The following is a 17393-nucleotide window of genomic DNA, read 5'->3' as shown; positions in this document are numbered from 1 at the left end:
AACAAAACAAAAAACCTGTGCCCTCCGCCTACAGCTAAATGCCAAGGCCCAATTCACTGGAGCTAAACACCCAGTGCACATGGGGCCTAAATATCTGTTTTCCTGCTTTAACTTGTGTTATTACACCAATTTCTTTTTAAATCAATATATTTTAAATATTACTCCTGTTGCAAAGTTCTTTCCTATGCCTCTTTTGTTTGATAGAGTAGAACACATAATACTTGTCAATCGTTGTTGGCATTTTAAGATATACTTTAATATTTATGTTTTAAGCATTCCATTGTTGAGAATATTGCAAAACCACAGTCACAAAAGGGAAACAGTTTTAATCAATCAAGTGTCACAGAAAACAAAGTTGTAAAGAACTATTACAACGAGATGTAAAGACAAAAAAAAAGCCAACTTTTTCCCATACTTCATCAAATGAATTAAATAAAAAGCAAAAAGCAGTGGTACTCATCCTAATATACCAACCAAACAGAGCAAACTGGTTTCTGATTGGTTGTCATGATTTACAACAAACAGTAGCCCTCTTAATGAATAATCAACCTTATAAAAGTGGACATTTTGCCTAAACTACAATAGCAATTTGTAATAAAAATACATATTATCTTAGAAAAGCTACAAAATCTGAAGAAAAGTAATGTGCACTTGTGAAAATGGCACTTTGGAGTTATACAAAGTTTAATATCAGTTTTATTATTAAGTAAATAGAAAACATTCAGTACGTTGAACCCTTTATATACAGAAAAGTTGATGAACAACAGCCATTAAACTTTAGGTAAAAGATAAAATAACGTGCATCAAAAATTTGGGTTTAGAACAAAGTTGCACACAAGTGTTATACAGGAATATAAAGAACGGAGGGTAGACACCTATAATTTTAACCTTAATAGAACAATCATGCCAACTGTTACTTTTCAATACACCTTAAAGTGACCCATATACCAATTTAAACTTTAAAAGTCTTGTCTGTGAACGGATGTTACAGGATCACATTTTACATTTCATAGGCAGAGATACTCCTTGATTAAGCTGATTTTGCCTGGCTTTGTGACTTAGCTTCAATGGCTGCCATCTTGGTGCCTAGAGTGGTGAATATTGTAGTAGTCTTATTCAAATCTGGAATGGTAATTAGTAGGTCTAATGCCGCGTACACACGACCGGACTTTTCCGGCAGACTTGGTCCGGCGGACCGGAATCCGTCGTATAATTCGATCGTGTGTGGGCTCCAGCTGACTTTTTTTCCCCAAAAGTCAGACAGACCTAGAAAAAAAACATGTTTCAAATCTATCCGACAGACTCAAGTCCGACGGACCAAAAATCGGGAAAACCGTTCGCCTGTGTGCTAGTCCGATGGACCAAATACGACGTAAGGGCAGCTATTGGCTACTGGCTATTGAACTTCCTTGTTTAGTCCCGTTTACATCATCACGTTCAAAATGAACGGACTTAGTCTGGTCATGTGTGGCCAAGTCCGTTTCGTTCAGAAAGTCAATCAGACCTCCGCCGTAAGACCGTCGGACCTAGTCTGTCGAAAAGTCCGGTTGTATGTGCGCGGCATTAGTCATCAATTCAGACCTTGTCCTATAGCATGAAACTAAGTCCAAGTGAGATACATATGTTTTTTTGGGTAGTAGTGGACATCTTATGGTGACTCACGTTAAAGCAGTATAGTCCACTAGGTTATTATTATTCAGGATTTATATAGCGCCAACAGTTTGCACATCGCTTTAAATTTTAGGTTAGATTGACTTAAATGAGCTGGGTAAGTGGCGTGTTTTGCTGCTGGTGTGAAGGTGCCCATTAAGTACTTTCAGGACTTCTGTACTAAATAGGCAATAAATCCATACAAGTCCATTACCAATCTCTGATCTAAGTAGGTAGATGCTTAAAGCAATGGGGTCTAGTCTAATGAGGCAGGGAGTTATGTCTCTAGCTGGAGGACACTGCTGAGACCCTCAGTTAAACCAACTTCAAAGCAGCTGTGACAGTCCTCATACAGATAGCATCATTCACTGCACATCTAACTACCAAAACCCATCCTTAAAGCGGGAGTCCGCTGGGACTCCGCGTTTTTTTTTTTTTTTAAAGTCAGCAGCTACAAATACTGCAGCTGCTGACTTTTAAAATGGTGACACTTACCTGTCCAGCGCGCCCGCGATGTCGGCACCCGAAGCCGATCTCTAGATCGACACTCGGGTGCTGCCGCCGCCATCTTGGGTATGGGAATCAGGAAATGGAGCCTTTCGGCTTCATTTCCCGGTTCCCTACTGCGCATGCGCAAGCCGCGTGGCGCAATCCGGACGGTCCCCGCTGCCTCTGGGAACTGTGTGTTTCCCAGCAGGCAGCGGGGCACTTGCGCAAAGGGGCGGGCAGACAGCTATCCCGGAAGTGGGTGCAGTTACCTGGATTATCCAGGTAACTGCACCCCCCTCCCCCCTGAAAGGTGCCAATTGTGGCGCCGGAGGGGGGGGGGATTCCGATGAGCGGAGGTCCATTTTAGGGTGGACCTCCGCTTTAAATTAATCCTTTACCTGCCTGAATGATTTCTCCATTCAGTCATAGAAATAAATAGAATCCCACAGCTATCTGGAAGCTTGAATGCCAGATTACATTTACACCCATTTACAAATTAGGAGCCTTGCAGCCAGTGTAATAACATTTTAGTTAAATATTTCGAGATTTAAAAAATAGTGAGGATTGAAAGGAAAAAGGGTCCGAAAGACACTCAGGCATTGCTGTTGTTGAGCTGCTATCACTTTCCGTGTCCGTAATCATTTATGTAGCTAAGGTCTGTATTTTCAGGGCCTGGAACATTGATTCGTACAATTATTATTATAACTATAAAGACAATTGAAAACAGAATGGAGAGAACAGTGGCAGCGATGTTTAAGGAACGGGCTGTGGAACTATAGCTGGTTGCACCATTCAGATCTTTCAGCAGCTTCCTGTCCCGGGACTATAAAAGAAGAAAAAGAAAAAATTAAGATAGTGACAAAGTAGAAAGAGTCTGTTATTAGTTATAATAAAGCAGGAATCATATTCAAATGATATTTTCATTGGGAGCGGTGGGGGCTAGAGGAGGTCATGTCTGAGAGTGTTATGTTACTAAAAAAAGGTGTGGAAACTTCCTAACTATACACTATATTACCAAAAGTATTGGGACATCTGCCTTTTCACACACATGAAGTTTAATTATATAAGATTTATACAGCGCCCAGTTTTTTACTGGCAGCCAAGTCTAAGCACTTGTACACAAGGTCGGACATTCCGACGGAAAATGTCCGATCGGACCGTGTTGTTGGATAATCCGACCGTGTGTGGGCTTCATCTGACTTTTTCCGTCAGAATGTCCGACCAACAAAGTTTGAGAGCTGGATATAAACATTTTCCGGCAACATGATCCGATCGGACTTTGTCCGATCGCTTGTAGAGAATTCCGATCGGACAAAGTGCCACGCATGCTCAGGTCAAATTCTAGACCAAAGTTATTGGCTACTAGCCTGAACGTAGTTCCGTCGTAACTAAATAATGTCATCACGTTACGAATGATCGGATTTTCCGGCAACTTTGTCCGACCGTGTGTATGCAACACCAGTTTCAGACAAAATCCGTCAGAAAAAATCAGACGGATTTTGTTGTCGGAATGTCCGACCGTGTGTACAAGGGCTTAGTCTGTAGGGTTCTATATTGAGTTGGCCCACCCTTTGCAGCTATAAGAGCTTCAACTCCTCTGGGAAGGCTGTCCACAAGGTTTAGGAGTGTGTCTATGGGAATATTTGACCATCCTTCCAGAAGTGCATTTGTGAGGTCAGGTACTGATGTGGAAAAGAAGGCCTGGCTTGCAGTGTACATTCTAATTCATCCCAAAGATGTTCTATCGGGTTGGGGGTCAGGACTCTGTGCAGGACAGTCAAGTTCCTCCACCCCAAACTCGCTCATCCATGTCTTATGCACCTGGCTTTGTGCATGGTGCACAGTCATGTTGGAACAGGAAGGGGTCATCCCCAAACTGTTCCCACAAAGTTGGGAGCATAAAATTGTCCAAAATGTCTTGGTATGCTGACGCCTTAAAGTGATTGTAAAGGTTTTTCTTCTTTTAAATAACAAACAAACATACTTAATTTCTCTGTGCAGGGGTTTTGCACATTGCAGCCATGATATTCCTTTTCTGGGGTGGACCAGTGGCGCTCCTGGCTCCTCCTCCTCTTCATCAGGTGCCCCCCATGTAGAGCCTCTTTCTCTGGGGGCACCCGTGCGGCCACTCTCACGAATCCCACTGCTGCATCCATTGACACAGACAGCAGTACTCGGCTCCACCCCTAGCTTCCCTGTCACTCCATTTGATTGACAGCAGTGGGAGCCAATGTCTCGTGCTGTTATCAATCGCTCAAACGAGGACCTGAGATAGTCATCGCTAAACGATCAGGTTCAGGTAAGGAAAAAAACAAAAAGGGGGGGGGGGCAGCTTAAGCACAGAAGCTTTTTCACCTTAATGCATAGAATGCATTAAGGTGAAAAACCATGAGACTTTACAACCCCTTTAAGAGTTTCCTTCACTGGAACTAAGGGGCCAAGCCCAACCTCTGAAAAACAATCCCACACCATAATCCCCCCTCCACCCAACTATTTTTTTTTTTTACTGATCTAAAATGGACTTATTGTTTACAATGAGCCGATACACACAGGCGCGTAATAAAGAGCTGCATATTCTTGAATAAAAAATTTTAAAAAATAAAAATCTGCGCTCCCAGTCAGTATTTTGCTCCGGTACATGCAAATGCACACAAATACGTGCATATGAGCATAAATATTCATGGATTTTGCCAGGATTGTATTGTGCGTGTAAATGCGCACATAAATACACACGAATACACTTGATAATGTGCAACACAAATGTACTCAAATCAGTACTGTGTGCAAAAGGCCATAGTCATATTTTGAAAAAGTGCAGCGCTCAAAGAAACACTAATAATTCCAAATTAGTGAAAAACTAAAATGAATAAAAAAATGAATAAAAAACAATGTAAAACATACACCAGTGAAAGTGTAAACACAATAGTCTTTCCCTGGCTCTCGGACAGCAATATTACGCTATGTGCCCTCCGTTTTTTTGTCTTCCTCTTTGGTAATTATTCGTGAGGCTGTTTCAATACAATATTGAAGAGTTACCCAATTGTTTCCTGAAACGTAAAACTTGTGGCCAAGAAATTAGGTATTATTACCGGAAAAATAAAAAAATGGAAGGAAATGGCAGAGAGGTCTGTTTCAGATATGGCACCTCATCCCACAATTAAGTTAATGGAGAAATGGAGCATTTGGGAAAGGAGGGATTATTGTGGTGCCTGTCATTTAAACCAGTAAGCAAATGTTTGTTAAAAAGAAATATATGAGAATTTTTTATTACAATTTTTTTGTTTCTCTTTATATTTGAATGTAATATTTTGTTATCACGTTGTAATAAAAAATTCTCATATATTTCTTTTTAACAAACATTTGCTTACTGGTTTAAATGACAGGCACTGCAATAATCCCTCCTTTCCCAAATGCTCCATTTCTCCATTATGGTATTATTACCATTAAAGCTCGTGTGACCCAGTGGGTGTATACCCATCTGTGTCTACACGTTCCGGTAAGCCTCCATTTATTCATGGTGGTGGATCTCACGTTATTTCACTCACGGAATATTACATCTTTGACTGCATACCATTATTTCACATTTTGAATCACTATTATCTATTTTCTGGACTTTATCACTTAAAAATTTGGACTGTTATTTTGATCACATCTTATTTATAAGGACTCTTATTTAGAAATATCTTTTTTCCACAACATTTATAAGGACTTTTATTTACAAGGATTTTTATCACTACATTATTGTGTTTACACTTTCACTGGTGTATGTTTCACATGCATATTTATTGATTTTAGTTTTTCACTAATTTGGAATTATTAGTGTTTCTTTGAGCGCTGCATTTTTCATCTTTTGTTACATTTTGCAATACGGATCCCTTGCTGTGCTGGCGGCTTAACAATTTTTTAGAGGAACAGCGCGGTATATATACTGTTTATAATTCATAGTCATATTTTTCAAGTACAGAATTCACAAAGAGTCAGGAACTGTTCTTTGTTTCGAACTGGATGTATATGCATTTCAAAAGTGCAAAACTGCATTGGACACACATCACAGGTACATATTGGGGGTTATTTACGAAAGGCAAATCCACTTTGCACTGAAAGTGCACTTGGAAGTGCAGTCGCTCTAAATCTAAGGGGTAGATCTGAAATGAGTGGAAGCTCTGCTGATTTTATCATCCAATCATGTGCAAGATAAAATGCTGTTTTTTATTTTCCTTGCATGTCCCCCTCGGATCTACAGCGACTTTACTTCCAAGTGGATTCTCCTTTAGTAAATAACCCCCATTGTCTCTACATATATTAGTCTATTCTTTTTGCTCAGTGTTCACATTGCCTTCTCCAGCCAAGTCTCAATGGCCATATAATGTGGAGGCGGGCAACACAGTAACTGATCAGATCATGGCCATACACTAGTAGATTTTGCAACAAACGTTTGTATGAACATACATATGAAAACTGTCATAAGTACATTCAAATGACATTTGTCAAGTCATCGGAAGTAGAAAAAGGTTGTTTTCTTTTACCTTTTGGAATGAATATAATTTTATTGAACAAAAAACACATTCAAACGTTAGAAATGTGTTTATTCAAGAAAAAAAAAAATTCCATCCTGCCCCTTCTCCTCCTGAATTTTCTCTTAAAGTGGTTGTAAACCCTTACAAACCACTTTGACCTACAGGAAAGCCTAGATTAAGGCTTACCTGTAGGTCCAAGAAATATCTCCCAAACCTATACGGTTTAGGAGATATTTGCCCGAAGACGGGCACCGCTGTCTACGGCGCATGCGCCGTAGACAGCGGTGCGCAGGCGCACTGAGCGTGGCATCGTCGATAACGAAGATGCCGCGCGTCTCGGCTCCCGTGCGCATGCGCGGGAGTGACGTCATCGCGGCTTCGCCGAATGACAGCGGCAGAGCTGCGAGACCCCACCGAGAAGATGGATGCGCCGGACTACAGGGGACAGCGGTGACTTCGCTGGCTCATGTGTCAGGTAAGTGACACATAATGGACTACTATGCGATGCATAGTAGTCCATTATGCTTTGCCTTTGCAGGGAATGAAAGAGGAAGTAAACTCATCAGGGTTTACTTCCTCTTTAACTGGGTTTGAAAACAAATGTTTTGATCCCACTAATGATTATACAATCAAACAAAAAATTTCAAACCAATAGAGTAGGCCAGCTTTTCTTTTCGGCCATTGACTGGACACTGATGATGTAACACCTGCGCATATGCAGATGCTGAAAATGGGCTGGTTGTGTACACCGCACCGCGCATGCACTACAAGCAGTGTACAGTACAGAAAGATGTGCCATGACACAAAGGAACTTTGTTTTTGTTTTAAGACAATCCTTGGCTCTCTTTCTCCCTGCTGCTTTCAATCTTTCTCTGACATGATTGATTTACCAGCTCCCCCCCACCCCTGCATTCCTTCAGCCCTGGAAGCTCTCAGCTCCTCCTGTGCTGACATTTAACACTTGCTGGAAAAAAAGATTTAGAAAACAATCTATCCAGAGGCTGTGCTCGATCATTTTTCATGGCTAAACTGATTTATATTCTAATGGCAAAAATGTGCCCGCATTAGCGTGTGAGCGATCCAAATGTACGTCTGCAGCAAAGCTGTTTATAGAGAAAGTGATTGTATCACATTGGGCGCCCACTAAGTCGGAGTGTTAAATGGGTGAGCTAGAAATTATTTTTTAATAACAATTTTTATTAAACTTTTTTCCAATTTTATATAAAGAAAATATAAAAAGATACATGCACTGTACTTAAAGTGTTACTAAACCCAGTAATATGAAAATAGTTCATCCACCCCCCCCCCCCCCCCCCCACAGTGCACAAAGCTTTTAAATCTTCTTTTTACATTAAAATAATGCCACTATATACAGTATCTCACAAAAGTGAGTACACCCCTCACATTTTTTGTAAATATTTTATTATATATCTTTTCATGTGACAACACTGAAGAAATGACACTTTGCTGCAATGTAAAGTAGTGAGTGTACAGCTTGTATAACAGTGTAAATTTGCTGTCCCCTCAAAATAGCTCAACACACAGCCATTGACGTCTAAACTGCTGGCAACAAAAGTGAGTACACCCCTAAGTGAAAATGTCCACATTGGGCCCAAAGTGTCAATATTTTGTGTGGCCGCCATTATTTTCCAGCACTGCCCTAACCCTCTTGGGCATGGAGCTCCCCAGAGCTTCACAGGTTGTGACTGGAGTCCTCTTCCACTCCTCCATGATGACATCACAGAGCTGGTGGATGTTAGAGACCTTGAGCTCCTCCACCTTCCATTTGAGGATGTTCCACAGATGCTCAATAGGGTTTAGGTCTGGAGACATCTTTGGCCAGTCCATCACCTTTACCCTCAGCTTCTTTAGCAAGGCAGTGGTTGTCTTGGAGGTGTGTTTGGGGTCGTCATCATATTGGAATACTGCCCTGCGGTCCAGGCTCCAAAGGGAGGGAATCATGTTCTGCTTCAGTAAGTCACAGTACATGTTGGTATTCATGGTTCCCTCAATGAACTGTAGCTCCCCAGTGCCGGCAGCACTAATGCAGCCCCAGACCATGACACTCCCACCACTATGCTTGACTGTAGGCAAGACACACTTGTCTTTGTGCTCCTCACCCAGTTGCCGCCACACATCCTTGACTCCATCTAAACCAAATACGTTTATATTGGTCTCATCAGACCACAGAACATGGTTCCAGAAATCCATGTCCTTAATCTGCTTATCTTCAGCAAACTGTTTGCGTGCTTTCTTGTGCATCATCTTTAGAACAGGCTTCCTTCTGGGACAACAGCCAAGCAGACCAATTTGATGCAGCGTGCGGTGTATGGTCTGAGCACTGGCAGGCTGACCCCCCACCCCTTCAACCTCTGCAGCAATGCTGGCAGCACTCATACTTCTATTTCTCAAAGACAACCTCTGGATATGACACTGAGCATGTGCGCTCAACTTCTTTGGTTGACCATGGTGAGGCCTGTTCTGAGTGGAAACTGTCCTGTTCAACCGCTGTATGGTCTTGGCCACCGTGCTGCAGCTCAGTTTCAGAGCCTTGGCAATCTTCTTATAGCCTAGACCATCTTTATGTAGAGCAACAATTCTTTTTTTCAGATCCTCGGAGAGTTATTTGCCATGAAGTACCATGTGGAACTTCCAGTGACCAGAATGAGAGAGTGAGAGTGAGAGCGATAACACCACGTTTAACACACCTGCTCCCCATTCACACCTGAGACCTTGTAACACTAACGAGTCACATGACACTGGGGAGATAAAATGGCTAATTGGGTCCAATTTGGACATTTTTACTTATGGGTGTACTCACATTTGTTGCCAGCGGTTTAGACATTAATGTATTTGTGTTAAGTTATTTTGAGGGGACAGCAAATTTACACTGTTATACAAGCTGTACCCTCACTACTTTACAGTGTAGCAAAGTGTAATTTCTTCAGTGTTGTCACATGGAAATATATAATAAATTATTTACAAAAATTTGAGGGGTGTACTCACTTTTTGAGATACTGTACCTTGTTGGGTGATCTGTATACCACAGTTACCACAGTTACATGATAAACTGCACAGTTTTTCCAGTGCTGAGAGTTCAGGAAGGAGGAGATTTCACTGCAGCCTGTATACACGCCCACACGTGTCATGCCAATATCCTCTCACCTGGCTATCTCTGAGAACAAGAAAAAGTTCTCTCCAGCATAAAAGACACAACTGAGCATGTGCAGGTCGGCTAACCTATCTGTGTTAGCTGGCCTTCCCAGAAAGACAGTGCAGGAGGAAAAGATCTATGCACACTGGATAAAATAGCCTTTCTACACACTGCAGAGGATTAACCCCTTAAGTTCCACAATGAGTTTAACAAGCATGCTATGCTGCATACGCAGACTGATTTTACTGTTGTGGGTTTAGTAACACTTTAAAGGGGTTGTAAAAGGTAAAAAAAAATTCACCTCAATGCATTCTATGCATTAAGGTGAAAAAACATCTGACAATACTGCCCCCCCACGGCCCCCTGTTATACTTACCTGACCCCTCGAAAGTCCCGCGCTCGTCCCCGAAATCCTCTTCGCCGATCAGCCTGGCTGCTGATTGGTTACAGTGGATGGAGCAGCGCAGCCATTGGCTCGCGCCGCTGTCAATCACATCCAATGACATGGCGCGCCGGGGGCGGGGGCCAAGTCGCCCCCGCTGTATCACGGGAGTGTGCCCGCCACCACTCCACATCATGCGAGGGAGATCGCGTGAAGTTGTGGAGTCCTTGCAGGAGGTTCGGGGCCACGATATGCAAAACGAGCTGCACAGTGGAGGTAAGTATAACATGTTTGTTATTTAAAAAAAAAAAAAAAGAATAATTCCTTTACAACCCCTCAAACCGTTTACAATCTTAGCATACCATAAACGTGAACAGTGTCAGTACTATGGCATCATTGTAGCCTAAATATTTTAGTGCAAAGTATCCCATAGATGAGCTAGACATTTTAATGTAACAAGTTTGCATAAATTGCAAAACAGAAACAATTGTTCCTGAGCTTCTATTCTTTACTATAAGAATTTTCAGGGCCGTATCCCAGGTTTGATTAAATTAAATTATGCTAAATCACCCATTTGATTTTAGATAGAAACTCTGCTTACAAAAAGTTTTGTGAAAAAAAACGAGCTGCACATCCTTCCTTCTTCTTCCTCCACCTCCTCCCTTCCTGGCAAAGCTCACTAATACAAATTAAACGACAGTGTATGATTACACCATAATGACCTTGGTGGGCGGGAAGTGCTGGGAACAATATTTCAGAAAAACACGTTCTGAGACACCGGTGGACAATTTATCACACTGGCATTTGTCCAAAACTGAATGCCAACTTTCCTTTTAAGGCCTCATACACATGGCCATTGTTTAATCTCAGTTTATCTGTTGCTGAAGCCTTTTAAATGCTTGTTTAAAGAGACGCCATCCCTATACTATCTTCTCTTAAGAATACATATCAAACTACTTTGTTTTGTGCATTTAATCTCCTTGTAATTATTGATATTACAATATTGAACAGGCCTGAGACTACTGAGTGCCCCCATCTTGAATTGAACAACAGTGGTCTCATGTAGAAACTGTCAGTCAAATGATGCTCCACAAGCATACCCAGCTATCATTAATGTTTGAGGCTTCCAAAACAGCCAGATGGGGAGGGGGCAGGAATAGGGGTTGGCACAGACAGGAAATGACTTTTCCAGGAAGTGGTCAGATTCCTACTGAAATTTCATGAGTCATAATAGTGGAGAAACTTTTTTTAAAGTAGGGAAACATGAATGTGTTTATTATCCTCTACTGCTGCCAGGTTCTAATATAAATATGAGGTCCGGTGAAAGGATCTCTTTAAAGTTACATTCAGCATTCCCATTGAAGTGTGTATTGAGAGTGTATAAGTCTGAAGGATATAAAACCGTACTAATGAAACGAAAATCTGAATTTGAGTTCACATCCGATAAAAATCTTATAGTCTGCCCAACCAACTTTTGTCTTAAAAAAAAAGAGTGAAATCGGCTGTCGAAAGCACCGTATTTACAATCTGAAAATCGGCAGACAGCTCGTTGTACAAATTTTTCCATCCGATTTTCATATCGTATGTAGGGGCCTAAGGCCGCGTACACACGGGCGGACTGTTCGTCCAACTTTGTCCGCTGAACAGTGTTTGGGCGGACAGTCCGCTCGTGTGTGGGCTTTCAGCGGACAGTTTCAGCGGACAGTTGGACGGACAAGGTTTTTCGGAAATTCCGTAAAACTGTCCGCTGAAACCTTGTTTCAGCGAACAGTCCGCTCGTGTGTAGGCTTGTTCGTCAAACAAAGTTGCGCGCATGCTCAGAAAGGATTTACACGCCGAAAGCTATAATGCAGTGTATAGGACGTCGTATTTTTCGTCCCGTCGTACGTGCCGTTCACGTCATCGCGCACGGTTTCAGCAAACTGTTCGTCCGTCGTGTGTGGCCATGTCCGTCCATGCTAAGTTTGAGCGGACTGTTTGCCGAAACTGTTGGACGGACAAAGTTGGGCGAACAGTCCGCGCGTGTGTACGCGGCCTTAAGGGTCCTTTCACACGGGATGGATCCGTGATGATCCGCCCGGTGAGCATGCGCTTGCTCAGGGGGGATCGCTCCGTTGATCCCTGCTGGGCCAGCGGATGACAGGGCGGTCCTTGCACACTGTGCAGGGACCGCCCTGCCAGATCTCCGCTCTCCTCTATGGGGATTGGTTGAACACAGACCGTCTGTCCGTGTTCATCCGATCCGCTCTGCAGACAGATAGAAAAATAGGATTTTCCTCTGTCTGCAGAATTGGACCATAGCGGGGACGGATGAACATCCGCTGACACCCGCTATCCCATAGGTATGCATGTATGTCTGCATTTCATCTGAAAACGGATGGATGAAATACGGACATACGGTCCGCACGTGTGAAAGGGGCCTAAGGCCTCATACACGCGGTACAAAAATCAGGAGGGAAAAGTCTGAAGACGAACTGTCTGCAGATTTTCGGAACGTTAGTATGGTGCTTTCAACAGCCGATTTGACTTTTACATCAGACAAAAGCTGGATGTGCAGGTTATAAAATTTTTATTGGATGTGAACTCAAGCTCCGATTTTCGGATGGTCAGTACAGAAATCCGTCACACAAAAGTCGAAAGTACAACCACGCATGCTCGGAATCAATGAACAAGCCAGAAGAGTTTTTATAAACTACCATTCGTAATCTAGAATTAACATTTGTGATGCGGCAGCTGATGAAATGTCAAAATGCTGCGCACATTCTCATCTTCTTTAATGGGATAATAATGAAGCTGTTTTGCTGGTGATAATGATGCGGTTATGACAAACTTATTTTAAGGCATTTTTTTGTAAGATCTGAAAATTGCAAATCAACGCTCACCAAAATTTTACTAACTTCTACTAACACGAAATTAGCAGAAGGGACCCAAAGGGAGAAATTAACTTCCTCTTTATACTCTCATAGTACGTCACTACGTTCGTGTTTGTCAAACGTCAATTTGCGGATAGTTAGTATGCTAGACAAAATCCTGCACACGTGCTTTTGACAAAAATTAGAAGCTCCGTCGTTTAACAATCGTACCGTGTGTACGAGATCTAAGACCCCATACACATCATTAGATTTTCTGCAGGTTTTTGTCTTCAGATTTACCAAAACCATATAATATGAGGTCAAACCTTAAAAGTTTGAATTTGTATGCCATCAGGCCGGCCCTTGCACTACATGGTTTTGGTAAATCTGAAGACAAAAATCTGCATAAAATCTAATAGCGTGTATGGAGCCTAAAGCCTTGTACACACAGTACGATTGCTGGCCAACCGAGCTTCTGATTTTTGTCAAAAGGGCAGGATCTTGTCTTGTATACTAACGGTACACAATTGTCGACTAACAAACATGAACGTAGTGACGTACTACATGGAATTCCAGCTCTTGTGCACCACCCTTTGGGCCCCTTCTGCTAATTTAGTTTGGTGAGCATTGATTCCGAGCATGCACGTTTGTACTTTTGTGTACTGACCATACGAAACGCTGACGTCAAACCATTGTCCGCCAACAATTTACTAGCCTGTCATCCAACATTTGTTGGCCGAAAGTTGGACAAAAATTGTCAAAAGGAGCGTACTAACGGTAAGATTACAGGACAACAGTCTGTCAACAGACAATCCCCTGTCAACAATCGTACCGTGTGTACGAGGCTTAAGGCTGGCCATACATTATACAAACTTTCCTTTAGATTTACCAAAACCATATAATATGAGGTCAGACCTAAACACTTTAAATTTGTATGCAATCAGGCAGGTCCTTGCACTACATAGTTGAAGGTAAATCTAAAGAAAATTGAATAAGAAAAGTATATGGTGTATGGCCAGTTTAAGACCCTATACAACTTTTGTTGTCCGATTTCCTTTAGATTTACCAGACCATATAGTACAAGGGCCTGCCTGACTGCATACAAATGGAAACTCTAAGCCCCTGTACACACGGTCGGAGATTTCCACAACCAAATCCGTCGGATTTTGTCCGTCAGATTTAGTCTGACGGATTGTGTCCGAAACTGTTGCATACACACGGTCGGACTAAGTTGTCGAAAAATCCGATCTTTCAGAACGTGATGACGTAATTTCGTTACGATGGGACAAGATTCAGGCTAGTAGCCAATAGCTTTGATGTAGGAATTTGATCTGAGCATGCGTGGCACTTGGTCCGATCAAAATTCTCTACACATGATCGGATTACGTCTGACCGGCCCAGTTGGTCGGGAAATATTTCCAACATGTTGGAAAATTGGGTCCGACGGAGATTCAGACAGAATCAGTCCGATGCACACCACACACAGTCGGATTATCTGACGATACGGTCCGATAAGACGCATTCCGACGGATTCTCCGACCGTGTGTACGTGGCATTAGGTTTGACCTCATATTATATTGTTTTGGTAAATTCAAAAGGAAAAAAAATCTAAAGAAAATTGCACAGCGTGTATTCAGCTCACATATAGCCCAGCATGTTTTCTTTGTTTCTTTAATTGTTGTGAGTGAAGCTCATTGTGTTGTGTTCAGCTGCTTAAGGAAGTGGGTTTTGTGTTGGTGTAGGTATTCATTGCTGGGCAGTGACCTTAAAGCCCCATACACACTATTATGCCCTGTACACACGGTCGAACATTCCTACGGATTTTGTCCTAAACTGGGGTTACATACACATGGTCGGAAAATCCGATCGTTCGAAGCGTGATGACGTTCATTATGACGGGACTACGTTGAGGCTAGTAGCCAATAGCTTTGGTCTCATAATTTGATCTGCGCATGCGTGGTACTTTGTCCGATTGGAATTCTCTACAAACGATTGGAAAAAAGTCAGATCGGATTTTTTTGTCTGAAAATTTGAGATCCTGCTCTCAAATTTTTTCCGTCTGAATTTCCGGCGGAAAAAGTCCAATAGAGCCCACACACGATCTGATTTTCGGACAATATAATCCGATCGGACCTTTTCCGTCGGAATTTCCAACTGTGTGTACAAGGCATCAGAATTTCTGCAGAGTTTTGTCTTCAGGTTTACCAAAATCATGTAGTGCAAGGGCCTGCCTGATTGCATACAATCGCAATGATCAAGGTTTGACCTCATATTATATGGTTTTAGAAAATCTGAAGACAAAAATCTGCAGAAAATGTAATAGTTTGTATGGGGTTTAAAGCGGAGGTCCACCCTAAAGTGGACCTTCCGCTCATCGGAACCCTCCCCCCCTCCGGTGCCACAATCGGCACCTTTCAGGGGGGAGGGGGGGTGCAGTTACCTGGATTCCGGGATAGCTCTCTGCGGAAAGGGGCGTAACTTACGCCCCTTTCCGCAAGTGCCCACCCCATCCCGCAAGTGCCCCGCTGCCTGCTGGGAAACACACAGATCCCAGAGGCAGCGGGGAGCGTCCTTATTGCGCAGCGCGATTCGCGCATGCGCAGTAGGGAACCGGGAAATGAAGCCGAAAGGCTCCATTTCCTGATTCCCATACCCAAGATGGCGGCGGCAGGACCCGACAGACGACCTAGAGATCGGCTTCGGGTGCCGACATCGCGGGCACGCTGGACAGGTAAGTGTCACTATTTTAAAAGTCAGCAGCTGCAGTATTTGTAGCTGCTGGCTTTTAAAAAAAAAAAAACGCGGAGTCCCGGTGGACTCCCGCTTTAAGTTTATGTGTTTTTATTGACTAGTTACTGTTCTATGAGTTCAGTGAAAATGATTATAAATTAAAGATGATTTGTCCGATGAAAACAATTATTTATTATGCTTTATCACCCACTTCACAGCCGGTTCACACCACATGCAGTCCATTGCGTGTTTTTTTTTCTGCATCAGAAACGCATGGATAGTAGGTTATAAGGTTTCCAATTGCATTATGGAAGTTCCCCATTTAGGTGAAGAAAAAAAAAAGGGGGGGGGAGGGGGGATGAAATGCACTGGAAAGCATCAAAATTCACCAGAAACGCATCAAACGCACGCATGTAAAAATGCTTCTGGACTGCATTTCTATGGTGTGAACTGATGATTTAGAGCAGTTAAACAGCAAACCAAATCTGTTTCAGCGCAATGTCGCGCTGGCATGAATCCTGAAGACCTCCTCTTACCTTGACAGAAAATATAAGGGCGAAGAATCCAAGGCAGCAGAAGTTCAAGTACATGGCATTGAAGAGCGACCAGAGTATGTGATCTCGGATAGGGGGCTCCTCTGGCATTATTGTCACCACAGTGGATTGGATGTGCTGGATCGGTTGACTACAAGTCTCTATGTCTTCTTTCAGCGGCTCGTAGCCACGCTCGCTGTACTTAGGTGGCGAGGTGAATTCGTGGTTGTAACCGCTGGTTTCCATTGTTCCCGGGTAGCAGAGGAAAGAATAGAAGAGTCTCTGCAGAGCTCTGTTGAGAAGAGTGTTTGTAGAACACAGGAGAGGATTTAGTAATGTTAACTGGTGGGAGGGAAAGGAGGAGTCTGATGGGAAAGTTTCTCTTCTCTCCTATGTTCCCAACAGAGGAAAGAAAAGAATGTGATTATAGTTGGGAAAGTTACAGGAAATAAGGAGTACACTAATAAGGAGATACATGAAACTTGTCCTTCTGGATCAACACGAGATCAAGTGCTAGGTCAAGGGGAATCTCTCTTCATGTAAACATGTAAACTGCGTGTACATTTATCTGTCCAAGCCTGAATACAGGATGGCTTTGTGGCAGATACAGCATGATGGCCACATGTTATTATATACCAGGGGTCTCAAACTCAAATGATCTGAGGGCCACAGGACAAATTTTCACATCCAATGGGGGCTGAATGCAAACTGTCCTTTCCCCCCAGCATTGGTGTCAGTGGACGCATTATTAACCCTCAGCACTGGCATCAGCGGACGCACTATTAACCCTCAGCACTGGCATCAGCGGACGCACTATTAACACCCAGCACTGGTGTCAGCGGACGCACTATTGAGCCCCAGCACTGGTGTCAGCGGATGCACTATTAACCCCCAGCACTGGTGTCAGCGGACGCAATATTAAACCCCAGTATTGGTGTCAGTGGGCACAACAGCAACGGTGTCAACGAACGCACTATTAACCCCCAGCACTGGTGTCAGCGGACATGCTATTACCCCCAGCACTGGTGTCAGCGGACGCACTATTAACCCCCAGCATTGGTGTCAGCGGACGCACTATTAACCCCT

At 43.0% G+C, this 17393-nt stretch overlaps 1 protein-coding gene across 1 annotated transcript; it reads right to left on the bottom strand.

The window, feature by feature from the left end:
* Positions 1-306: 306 nt before the first annotated feature.
* LOC143936587 (interferon-induced transmembrane protein 3-like) lies at positions 307-16666 on the bottom strand. The gene is made up of 2 exons (XM_077460741.1): positions 16311-16666; positions 307-2962 (listed from the first exon to the last, which is right to left on the bottom strand). Exons 1-2 carry the CDS (start codon positions 16551-16553, stop codon positions 2759-2761), a joined length of 447 nt encoding a protein of 148 aa, XP_077316867.1. The 5' UTR covers positions 16554-16666; the 3' UTR covers positions 307-2758.
* Between the last annotated feature and the right edge of the window lie 727 nt (positions 16667-17393).

This window comes from Lithobates pipiens, unplaced genomic scaffold (assembly GCF_037356315.1).
Source record: "Lithobates pipiens isolate NorthernLeopardFrog02 unplaced genomic scaffold, aLitPip1_a1.2 Scaffold_10, whole genome shotgun sequence".
Lineage (NCBI taxonomy): Eukaryota > Metazoa > Chordata > Amphibia > Anura > Ranidae > Lithobates > Lithobates pipiens.
Note: the sequence above shows the minus strand (reverse complement) of the source record. Positions and strands in the feature narration are given on the sequence as shown.

Coding starts and splice junctions, on each gene's coding strand:
- LOC143936587 (XM_077460741.1), bottom strand. CDS start 16,553: ATGGAAACCAGCGGTTACAACCACGAATTCACCTCGCCACCTAAGTAC. Junction 2,963..16,310: donor CCCTTATATTTTCTGTCAAG/GTAAGAGGAGGT, acceptor CTTCTTTTATAG/TCCCGGGACAGGAAGCTGCT.